This window comes from Engystomops pustulosus, chromosome 9 (genome assembly GCF_040894005.1).
Source record: "Engystomops pustulosus chromosome 9, aEngPut4.maternal, whole genome shotgun sequence".
NCBI classification, from domain to species: Eukaryota; Metazoa; Chordata; class Amphibia; order Anura; family Leptodactylidae; genus Engystomops; species Engystomops pustulosus.
Window position 1 is genome coordinate 76,604,780 of NC_092419.1, and position 13,043 is coordinate 76,617,822.

The 13,043-nt window shown below is 39.4% G+C and overlaps 1 protein-coding gene across 2 annotated transcripts in view; it reads right to left on the reverse strand.

Annotated features, from left to right (window-relative positions):
* Positions 1-13,043, reverse strand: part of LOC140076981 (uncharacterized) — a 68,223-nt gene that overhangs the window by 25,539 nt on the left and 29,641 nt on the right. For both annotated transcript variants that reach the window (XM_072123800.1, XM_072123801.1), the window contains exons 8-9: positions 11,813-11,920; positions 8,236-8,306 (exon numbers count right to left, since the gene is read on the reverse strand). In XM_072123800.1, coding sequence (XP_071979901.1) covers positions 8,236-8,306; positions 11,813-11,920 — 179 coding nt within the window. The remainder of the gene's footprint in view (positions 1-8,235; positions 8,307-11,812; positions 11,921-13,043) is intronic.

The window sequence follows — 13,043 nt, forward strand, 5'->3', positions numbered from 1 at the left end:
ATTGCCTTCCTCCACTGTTCTTCTGAGAAGGACAGTCCAAGTTCTTTTTCCCACCTTACCATGTACGGTAGTTTACCCCTACTATCCCGATGAATAAGATCTCTATATGCTGCAGAGGTGCCTCCCTTTGATCTAAGTGACTTAATATATGTTATAAATCTCAGACTAATGTCGACCGATTCCTCCAAAAAATCTTTTACTGAGTGGAGTAGGGATTTAAGCCTAAGGTATTTGAACCAGTCCGATGGGGGTATATTAAATTCCTGTCTTAATTCTCTAAATGATATCCAATTTCCATTTCTCTTCAGGGCACTCAAATTTTTAATTCCTGCTTTTATCCATACAGTCAGATCAAGGTCCTCGACTAAACATTCCACGGATATTAGATCTATTTCATCTGGGGAAAGTTTTATTTTATCTTTAAAAAGATAGCAGTACTTACTCCATGCATGCAACGTCTCATCTGTCGTTACTAATATGTCCCTCCCTAAAGTACCTAATCTTTTTTTCCCCTTTAATTCTATCAGTTTATCCAATAACAGAGCTTTTAATGATCGTACATTTGCTACCTCTAATTCTATTCTTTCCCACCTATCCTGTGTTCTCTCTGTAGACCACCATTTCTTAATAGGTTCTAATAAAGCTGCTTCTTGATAGAGCGCTATGCTAGGAAGTCCTGCTCCTCCCAAACTCTTTGGACAGTTGAGGACCCTCCTCGCTATTCTTGGTTTTTTGTATGCCCAGACCCATATAACTAAGTATCTCTCTATTTCCTTAATGACATGCTTAGTTAGTGGAACCGGAACACATCTAAAATTATACAGAATTATCGGCAAGATATTTTGCTTGACATAAAAGACTCTATCTAGTAAAGCTGTCCCTAAAGATGAGCCCTTTTTACATATCTCTTTAACCTTATCGAGAACAACTGACTATTAACTCTTCTTGTGTAATCTATTGTTCGTCCTATTCTTATCCCAAGATAGACAAAACTTTCTTTTGCGATTACATATTTAAACCTATTTGCAATTTCTTGCTCCAACATAGGATTCCCGTTGAGAACCAAAATATGGCTTTTACTCGCATTTACTTTGTAATAAGACAATATTGAAAATTCCTCAAGCGTATTCCCTAAGGCCTCCAACGAAACCAGCGGGTCGGAGCATGAGATCACAATATCGTCGGCATACAAACTGATTTTATACTCCGATATGTTCGTTTTAATTCCCTCTATCTCACTATTACGCCTTATCGAGCACGCCAGGGGCTCGATAAACAAATTAAAGAGCAGGGGGGACAGCGGGCACCCCTGTCGGGTGCCATTACTTAGTTCAAATTTCTCGCTGGAGAGTCCCATGTTAGATACAAAGGCTGAGGGCCTGTTATAGAGGTTCATAACTAAGGAGATAAAAGTTTCTGGTAGGCCCATATTTACCAAAACAGCCTTCAAGAAGTCCCAGTGTACTCTGTCAAATGCTTTTTCTGCATCAATTGACAGAAGTACACTGGGGGCTCTCATTTTATTTGCAATCTCTATTAGGTTTATAGTACGTCTAGTCGAATCTCTTGTTTGTTTACCTGGCATAAAGCCCACCTGATCAAGATGAATTATTGATTCAATGACCACTCTTAACCTTGCCGCTAAGACTGCCGAAAATATTTTAATATCCGAGTTAAGAAGTGATATCGGTCGATAATTTTCGCAAAGTGTTTTGTCCTTTCCTGCTTTAGGGATTGTAACTATTGTTGCTTCCAACATCTCTTTCAAACATTTTCCTCCTTCCCTAAAGTTATTAAATAAATCAGTCAACGGTTGGGAAAGGATGTTAGCAAATTCTATATAGAATTCATTAATAATGCCATCGGGGCCCGGGCTTTTGCTTTTTTTTAGATTCTCCATAGTTCTAAGTACTTCTTCAGCACTGAACCTGGCACCTAAGGCCTCAGCTTTTTCCTTATTAAGTTTGGGAATATGTAATGTCTCGAGAAATTTGTTGATTCGGCCCAGGTCTGGCTTCTGAAAACCTTCTACTTTTTCCAAATTATAGAGACCTGAATAAAAATCCGCAAATACCCCCAAAATTTTTTGAGGGTCACTAATTGTCTCTCCCGCTTTATTTTTGATGGCTTCGATCCTGTTGTCACACAGCTTCCTTACTCGGCTTTTCGTTAACACCTTTGCTTTGTGTCCCAGTGAGTATTTTTTTGCATTAAGTTTATACAAATCCTCCGTATATTCTCTCAAAAATGTATTCTGCAGCTTATTGCGAGCTTTATTTAGTTTGTCCCAACTATTAGCATCTCTAGTCTCCTTATGAATTTTTTCTAATGCCTCAATCTCTTTAATTATTTTTATACGTTCGTTGTTATCACTTTTCCACTGTCTACTGTTTAGTTCTTGGAAAGTCCCTCTGATGCTAGCTTTATGCGTACACCACTGGAGCGAGTTTAGCTTAACATTCCCTGTACTATCTAATAAGTTTTTTACCTTTATGCCTATTTCCTTGTGGTGCAGTTTAAGTAATCTTGTTTTCATTCTCCATCTCGGTCTGGTTTTCCGAATCTGATTTATATGCAATGAAAGTTTAATAGGAGCATGGTCAGACCAAACCATTGGCATTATTGCCACTTCTTTTATAGCAGGTAATAAATTCATATCAACTAGGAAATAATCCAAGCGAGAGTAGCTATTATGGGGCTTTGAAAAAAAGGTAAAATCCTTTTCATTCCCATGGAGATATCTCCATACATCATGATAATTCTGTTGATATATAATGTCTTTAATCGATATTCTCTTTGCATTACCGGTAGTGTCTAAGTCCAAGTCTATTATAGAATTAAAGTCTCCCCCAATAATAGCTCCCCCATGTTGGCCTTCCCTAATTTTTTTAAATACTTCTTTTATGAATTTTTTCTGATTGCTGTTAGGGGCATAGATGTTGGCGAGCATAAAAGCCGTATTGTTTAAATTACAGTTCATTATGATATATCTGCCCTCATCATCACTATTTATTTTATTTACTATAAGGTTCAGACTATTATGGATTGCTATTAGGACACCACTCTTCTTCTTTTTATTGCATGCATAATAGATAGCACTAAATTGGCTATTCTTAAATCGGTGTATATCCTTTTGCAACAAGGATTGTTGTTAATAATTTCTTTCCACACCAAAAACCTTTTTCGTGCCGAATTTAACCCTCTCACATTAATACTAAGGAAATTGATACTCATTTCCCAAGGATATGTTTTGACTGTCCCTCATCATATCGAGCCCCCCACTTCCTCAAGACCTCTCCCACTTTCTCCCTATCCTTACCCTTATACCTTAGAAAAAGACGAGAAAAGAGAAAAAAGAAAAAGAAGAAAAAAAAAAAGAAAAAACTAAGATTAGTAAAACATGTAAGTGCCATATGTACTAATAATTGTTCCCTCATAAACCAAAACAATTGATAAGGGAAGTACAATCCTGGAATTTCCTTTTCCAGATTGTGACGTGACAGTAACAGATATAATCGATGATCCATCTGTTAATGTGGCAGACATTCCGTTTTTGCGGTTATTTGTGTGCTCGATGCCATCCAGGATCCAATTTTTGCGGGATTTGGACGCACGAGGGTATCGCAGATTCTTCTATTGGCCATCCCCATGATTTCAGTAGTTCCTCTGCTTGGGTCGCGGAGGTACATATATGACCTGTGCCTTCAACTTCAAATATTAGCTTCACTGGAAAGCCCCATCTATAACGTATGTTCCTGGCTTGCAGGCTCATAGTCACATTCTTAAATGCTCGTCTCTTATTTACAGTCCCAGGAGACACATCTTGCAACACCTTTATATCCTTGTATTTTTCAGGTGCCGTTTTCTTTGCCCTGACTGCCTGGACAAATTCTTTCTTAACATGATAATAATGGATTCTCGCAATAATGTCCCGTGGAGCCTGAGCGGGTGCCGTATCCGGTTTTTTTAATCTGTGTGCCCTGTCGATCATCAGATCTGAATCTGTTGCTTCGGGGAGGTACGCTTGCATTAAGTCCCATATAAAGACCAAGATCTCTTGGTCTTTAATATTCTCCGGAACACCTCTGAGGCGGATGTTGTTGCGCCTAGACCGATCTTCTAGTTCTAGAATCTTTAATTCTTGTCGCTCTATTTTTTCCTGCTGAGTTCGGACCACCTCTATCAATGAATTACATGTGCGTGCTACATTACTTATTTCTTCCTCCGTCTTTGCTGTTCTTTCACCCAACTGTGCTACCTCCTGTCTGATCTCATTTGACAGGGTTTTCATGTCAATATGTATTTTATCGTAAAATTTGTCCATTATACGTTCCATTGCACTTTCTATGTTACTATTGAAGGCTGCAGCCGGTGAGACTTGGCTAGAAGGGGTTGTCGGTTCTTGATTCCCTGTAGCACACTCCTTATTCTCTATATCTCCATCTTTTGGGGGTGTGGTATTCATATTTGTCTGGCCTTTGTTCTTGTTTTTCCTCAGACTCGGTGTATAATATGATGTCATTTTTTCCGCCTTTTTGGGGCTTTTTTTTGGTCTGCCCATAGATCAGAACTACAATATTTATTTATTTAACATGTGATTACAGGTAGGCATTTGGACCGGAGTGGTAGAGTATACGAGGAACAGAGAGGCAGAGCAGACGCTTCTAATTGCAGTGTATATTTCCTTTGACTGTATTAGGCTTTATTAGCAATTCCCGTACTATACAGTAGGAAGAAGGGGCTTTGTTACTTTATATTAGAACAGCAACAGTTGACCTATGTGGCCCGTCAGACAATATTGCACTTGTCACGGAGGTAGTGGATAAATAGTTTCACACAATTAAGAAATAGCAGTTAGTTATCACTTCACATGTCCACTGTGTGTTACCACTTGTTTACAATTACAAGATAGCAGTTAGTTATCACTTCACCTTTCCACTGTGTGTTAACACTTGTTTACAATTCTGCTATTGTTTTAGTAAATTAATAGATAGTTATCTCTTCACACAGTTAGGAAATAGCACTTAGTTAGCGCTTCACGTGTCCACTGTGTGTTAACACTTGTTTACACTTCTGCTATTAGTTTAGAAAATTAGTGGATAGTTAATTCTTCACACAATTAGGAAATAGCAGTTAGTTATCTCTTCACATGTCCACTATGTGTTAACACATGTTTACAATTAGAAGATAGCAGTTAATTATCCCTTCACATTTCCACTATGTGTTAACACTTTGTTTACACTTCTGCTATTGTTTAGTAAATTAGTAGATAATTATCTCTTCACACAATTAGGAATAGCAGTCAGTTATCACGTCACATGTCCACTGTGTGTTAACACTTGTTTACACGTCTGCTTTTATTTTAGTAAATTTTAGATAATTAACTCTTCACACAATTCGGAAATAGCAGTTAGTTATCACTTCACATGTCCACTGTGTGTTAACACTCGTTTACAATTAGTAGATAACACTTCTGTTATTGTTTTAGTAATTTAGTAGATAGTTATCTCTTCACACAGTTAGAGAATAGCAACTAGTTATCACTTCACACGTCCACTGTGTGTTAACACTTTGTTTACACTTCCGCTATTGCTTGGGTAAATTAGTAGGTAATTATCTATTCACACAGTTAGGAAGTAGCGGTTAGTTATCACTTCACATGTCCACTATGTGTTAACACTTATTTACACTTCTGCTATTACTTATTAAATTAGTAGATAGTTAAATCTTCCCCCAATTACGAAATAGCAGTTAGTTAGCACTTCACATGTCCACTGTGTGTTAACACTTGTTTACAATTAGATGATAGCAGTTAGTTATCACTTCACATTTCCATTGTGTGCTAACACTATGTTTACACTTCTGCTGTTGTTTGGTAAATTAGTAGATAGTTATCTCTTCACACAGTTAGAAATAGCAGTTAGTTATCAATTCACATATCCACTGTGTGTTAACACTTATTGCACTTCTAATATTATTTTATTAAATTAGTAGATAATTAGCTCTTCACACAATAAGGAAATAGCGTTTAATTAATACTTCCCATTCCGCTGTGCGTGTAGCCTTTTTAAGACTTCTGCTATTTTTCAATAGTTAGTAATTGATTAATTATCCGTTCCTTTTTGCTTCTTCGTATTTTAGGAATTTATAGTGACAGGCACTTACTTTACGATTTTACCAGCAGTTGGCCAGCACAGTTCAACATCCAAGCTTACTCCCCTCTTAGATCCTTAGCTCAGTCCAGGGGATCAACTATATTTTCTCTCCCCACCTGTTCCTGTCCGGTCCGGGACTCAGGCCTCTGGATCCGTTCTTTTAGATCTTTTCTCTCGTAGTCACCGCTACCCCGAAGCCGCAGCTCTCTCCTCAGGCGGCCGTTACCGGTCGTTCCAGGGACCACCAAACAGTCCCGGGATATGTCTTTACGGGCATTATCTTCGCGAGCCCCACCGGGTCTCTCTCGCGCCACTTTCCTCCGCGCCACTCCACTCGCACACCAGCCGCTACTTCCGGGACGCGCGCGCCTCCGCACGTCAGCACGTCATCACGTCATAATCCGGCTTATTCATGAGGGAGTGGTACGAGGAGGCGGTGACTGCCGCACAAAGCCTGGCAATCACTTAAGGCGTGGGAGGGGCGGTAAGCTTTGTCTGGCGTTCTGAGGGTATGGCAGTGCAGTGTGCTCTAGCCTTATAGGAAGGTTCCTATAAAGCTAGCAGTTTAACACTGATAATAATGGGGCAGTGCTAGGGGCTGCTTACTTTAGTAAGCAGCTCCTAGAGCGTTTTATTACTGTGACAGGTCCTCTTTGAGGTCATCTCTAAGAGAATCTCTTAAAACATGAAACATAACATAAAAACTGACCCCTCTGGTACCTAAAATAATTTTTACCATAAGTTCTACATTATAAAAGCACCTGGTCTACCATATTTTTCGGACTATAAGGCTCACCATCAATAAATGCCTGCTAAAATGTCTAGGTTCATATATAAGGCGCACCCGATTATAAGGCGCACCTGATTATAAGGGTGAACGACCAGCAGGTGGCAGACCTGTGCACAGTGCTGTCTAAATATTAGACAGGTTATTAAAACTGTATTTCATAATGAAAGAAATAAACTCAGTGCAGGGGTTTATAAGACAGCCAAGATCTGGTTATTTTCCTTGTAAGTATGGACCATTGTACGCAGGGCCGGCTACAGGTTTCAGTAGACCCCTGGGCGAAAGAGATTTAGTGGGCCCCTTTGCAGTGAACTCGGGTGGTAGTATTCAAAATTCAGAAACTAAAAGAGTCTCCTGTCCTAAAATATTCCCTAGCTTATCATACCTCATGTTTTTTTATATAAGTCCCCCTCACAGCCTATGGATTCATTATATACAGCCTTCTCACCCCCATGGATTCCTTATGTACAGCCTTATGTAGGCCCCCCAGCATCTCTAGACCCCGGAACTTGTCCAAGTATGCCAAGTGCTTGTGCCGACCCTGATTTTATGTTATAGGGGTTGATCCGTGAAACTTCTGATCTATATATATAGACTGGCATCAGGTCATAACTTTATAATTTCTTAGTTATCTTCTCTTTTCTGGGAAGGCTGTAAACAACTAGAAATTGATTATTTTGGAAATTTATGGGCATAATTTTCGCCACCAAATGAATCACGTTAAAGATTAAGGAGTTTTACAAAATGCTCATCTCATTATCATTATTATTTAGGGCACATTCACATGTACGTCCCCATATATGGCAATAGCGGCACGGCGGGGATACGGTGCCACACATGTATGGCACCGATCCGGGCCGCACACCGCAAAAAGATAGAGCATGCTCTATCTTTCGGCGTGTGTGCCGCCGTGCGCCGCTATTCTCTATGGAGGGAGGAGGGGTCACCTCCTCCTCCTCTCTAGCACACGGCGGGATGTCCGCACGGCGGGCATACCGCTGTGTGAATGTACCCTTATACTGTATAGCACCAGCATACTTTGCAGTGCTTTATAGATCAGTGGATACATGTACAATAACATGTGCAGAAGAAACTATGATTCACAAACGTTACCTAAAATGGTATTTCATGGCCATTTTTGAAATAGGTCAACATTGGAGTTTTAACATAGAGGAAAGGACATTTCATACCCTATCTGAAGGGACTAGTAGTTTAATGGGGTAGAATCTGGTCACAGGGTTACTTTATTATTACAGAATATCTGCAAGGAGAGGTTCATGGCTTCTGACTTACTTGCTGGCACTGTGAACATGCTGTAGTCTGTCTGCAAATGAAAGATATCTTGGATCCTTTTTTTGGACTTCCTTTAAAAACAAAAAAAGAATTTATAAAGAAAATACAATCTGAAGCAAAACCACAACATAAACAATACTAGAGGTCTGTAATGCCATACTATTGGCTTATGATAAAAACATTCACTACAGAAGCCACAGAGGATGTTGTCCTGGCTCTCCTGACAACACTTTCCTAATTCTCTAGTGATATTTAGTCAACATTATTACAGGGCAAGGAAGTAGTTTGCAGATTAGACACAACTTCTTGTGATGGCGGGAATCCTGATGGTTGTCACCCAGGTTTTCATAAAAAGATGACTTGAAAGGTATCAGATAACATTAAGAACTACATTCTCTTTTCCTTGGGACAATGCTCCTCCACCACATGGATAAATATATGTGGACCTCCACTGTAATTAGTTGGTTTGCCTATTTTAGTCCATACCAATTGTTGACAGTTGTATAAACACAGCCATGAAATCTACATTGTAAGAACTCATGCACATCACTGAATTACAGCTGTTTTGTTGGCAGTCATTTTAGGGCATCCTAGAAGAACGTGAAGCCTTCACCATCCCTTTATTTGTCTCCTTGTTTATAGAAATGTGTATAAGCAGCAACAGCTGAGAGATAAAACATCATACCACACACACCCATCACAGAAGAGGACACATGAGATATGCATTTCATAAAATTCAACTTATTAATTCACTATTAAAGGGGTAATCCAATCTGGGCATTTACATTTAATTTAATTCATATGCCATATGTAAACATTTTTTTAAAGTAAAACCTATTAAAAAAAGGTTCCTGTGTGAAGATAATTTCTCATAGCGAGATTATGAAACGAAACACGATAGCTTCCTTGGATACGACCATCTCACATTTTGGCAGCGGTGGCCAGACATGCACTATTGAGCTCTGTATGACCACCTGGATACAGCAATCATTACTACAGGACAGCTGTAGGATATGCAGTAACTCTCAGACATTTCATATACAAAAACATCCAGCAGAAGTGGTCGTATCCAAGGACATAGTCTTGTTCTTAAGGGACCATATGACTAGATTTATGAGAAATTATCTTCATACAGGCAAAAATTTTTTTAATAACATCTAATTGAAGAAATGTTTATCTAAGGCAGATTAATGAAACTGAATGTGAATGCCCAGACGAGATTACCCCTTTAAGGTTCCACAATCCACTGAGATGTTTCAGAAATGATATCCTATGACACTACAGGGGCAAACAAGTTCATCATGAAGCATCAGACAATGTGATAAATCTGGTAGCAGTACAGTCATACTTCCATACAGCAATAACTTCTAGTAACCTATCTTTGGGAAAGGTCATTAATGGGCTACCAGTGTGGGTATCCACGTCAAACATCTTCATGATACTATGCTTGATACTAGTCAGAAGCAGACATCTCTGTGTAGTAGGGGCCAGGCTCACTCCTGACGCAGCTCCTATTCATTATCACAATAAGACAAAATACTGATCCGTTTCCTGCTCTTACTGTAATGTCAAACAGCTGATCTCCTATTATTGACCTAACCTAAGGATGGGTCATAATTAGACAAAAACCTGAATAAACACCCCTTTAAGACACCTAATCTAAATTTCTACTGTTTCATCACCAGGCAATGTTTCCTACCCAACTGTGAAGATCAACTTAATAATTATGACTCAGGACAGATCGAGTGCTGGCTAAGGATGTCATTCAGCAGTACAGGCTTTAACCTACAATGGTGTTTTAGTGAGAATAGTTATGTCCGAGAGTTTGCTTATTGAGCTTGCTACAATGCCTGCAAACATTTGATAATTTTAAGACATTCAAATCTGTGAGCTATGATGAACCCAGAACTTTGTTACTATGCATGTGACATAATACTTGAACCTCCATTCCCAGGACATGTAAACCTATGTTGGTATATACAGTATTGACTTGGCATATATATTATATATACTGGAGGCAGGTAATAATAATCATACTACTTGATTTAATGGGTGTTTCTACTCTTTAATTATGCAAAGTGTATCCAGCATTACTCATTGTTATATGTCCTATATTATTGTGTATTTTATGACTCATTTTACTGTAGTGATGTTAGGAAGGATTCTTTGATAAAACACAATTATTTAGCAAATATATTCCCTTGGTATCCCAGACATAAAATTTAGAACTTCAATATGAACCAATAAGGTGGTAGACACATAAGCCCGGGGCAGGCCCTACAGTACCGACATCGCCTGCGCCCCAGCCCTGAATAGCAATTAGCGTTACATGCAACTTTAAGACTCACATACTGCTGGTTACTGGACGCTGGCAGTGATGGTACCACTGCATGAGCCCTCTTTTTGGGTAATTTGGGTCATAGAGAGGATGCTGGCAGCAATATCATCATACTAGGGACATGTTCTGGGTTACTTATACACTGGAGATATGTGCATGGCTATCTATATGCTGAGGGCATGTGGTGGCCAGGGCTACCTATACACTGGAGCATGTGTTGGCCTGGAATATAATGAGGGCATGTGCTGGCTTTCTTATATACTGGAGGCGTGTTCTAGCTTACATATATATTGAGGGCATCTGCTGCACTACCAAAAAACTGATGGCATGTGCTGGCATGGGCTACCTAGCTACTTGTATATACTGGGGGCATGTGCTGGACTGGACTATATAGTGGGGAAATGGTCTGGGTTACACATAGCTGTGCTATCTAAAGGAATGAGGGGCAGGTGTTAAATATGAATTAATGAGGCAGAAACTATATGGTAGAATATATCATAATATATTGAGGGATCACAATGTATTATCTGAATATGCAGGGGAATACCTTGTCCCCGCCCTGCACGCTCTAGATCTGCTGAAGCCTTTACAATTCCTAAAGCTGGAATTATTAGGGACAAGCCAGATTTTACCCCATTAAACTACTTGCTCCCTCAGGTAGTGTATGAAATGTCCTTTCTAGAAGTCCATTTTTTTCTGTCAAATCTCACCTGTTTACCTATAAAAAAGGTTTTGCTTGAGGAGCGCGACTTCAGATGTAGTAGCTTAAAAACATGCTTTTTATGTCATATTAAAGAGAAGAATAGGATCTGAAAGATGAGATTCTTATCTTTAATATGACACAAAAAGCAGGTTTTATCTAAACTTGACTCATCTAGGAAAAATATGTCTCTACTATAAGAGAAGGAACTTTTCATACTTTACTTCAGGGGGCAGTTTACTCGGGTAAAATCTAGCAACTCCTGTTAAAGTGATGCTACCCCCTTACAACTACAGTAACATCATGGATTAATGCACCGGCAGAAACCGGGTAGTCATATAATTTTAAGAGAAATACCACTGGAATAGTGAATGGAGATATGAAAAAAAAAAGTTGAAATTTCTAATTTTTTGGAAAATGTAAGTATTTACTGGACAAGTAAGGAGTTGTGACAGGTGCTCGGTAAGGGTGCACAGAAGACGCACAGCAATGTCTTTTATGGTAGCCTTTATTTTCTCCAGCACAATGTATTCACATACCATCACTACAAAATGCAGCAGATTCATCCCAGGTTTGTTGGCCTTAGTGTCAGCAAGTTTGAGCAAAGATGACACACGAAAACCAGCTGCATTCCCAGCATATCCACCCTGCAAAAACACAAGAAACACAAAGTGCAATGGACTGTGAGAAAGCACCTTACAAGTGTCCATATGTAAATACAAAGACAATATGGCCCCGAAATGCAAACGTCTTACTCAGGGGTGTCCCATTATAACCATTAGGTCCAGTATGTTAAAGCGGCAACACAAAAGAGACAAAAATAGTTGTGTTTCTGTAATAAGAAAGACAAATGTTTCATTTTTCTAGTCTTGGACCATATTGACTTATTATTTCAGTCCATCATCTTTTGCAACAGGGAAAAAAATAAAACAAAAACTGTGGCCCATAATTTCAAGTGTTAATCTGGAAAACATTCTAAGACATACAGAAGAGTTTAATAAAAAAGGATTGTTCCTGCCTGAAGCACTTTTAGAACAAAAATACAATGCATGAAAGACATGAAAAATTGTTGTTGTAACTAATGAGAAAAACATGGCTGATATCTAAGAGAACAGTGTCTACCCCCAGCCTTCATGAGTCTGCTGGGCTTTTATAACACATTTGTGGTTATAGTGCAAAGGTGGAACCCCATTCACTCACAAAGGAAACATATATACAGAATATGTATATATACACTCACCGGCCACTTTATTAGGTACACCTGTCCAACTGCTCGTTAACACTTAATTTCTAATCAGCCAATCACATGGCGGCAACTCAGTGCATTTAGGCATGTAGACATGGTCAAGACAATCTCCTGCAGTTCAAACCGAGCATCAGTATGGGGAAGAAAGGTGATTTGAGTGCCTTTGAACGTGGCATGGTTGTTGTCATGTTATCTTCGCTTAGGTTGAGACTGACCTGGTGCATTTGCACCTTTTGCCCTATGGCAGTGGTGGCGAACCTATGGCACTGGTGCCAGAGGTGGCACTCGGAGCCCTTTTTGTGGGCACTCAAGCCTTCACTCCAACACAGAGTTTGCAGCTATGACTTAAGGCTTTCTCCTATTATCCAATACAGCCCAGGACGTGCCATGCTCAGCGCTATTTGGCTGCCAAGACTACACGAGGAGCAAGAAGGTGTGAATAGAGATGGATTGTCATTGGAGCTCCTGCTCTGGGTCCACTGATTCTTCCTCTACAGGGGACCCTGGGGGAAGATACAATCCAA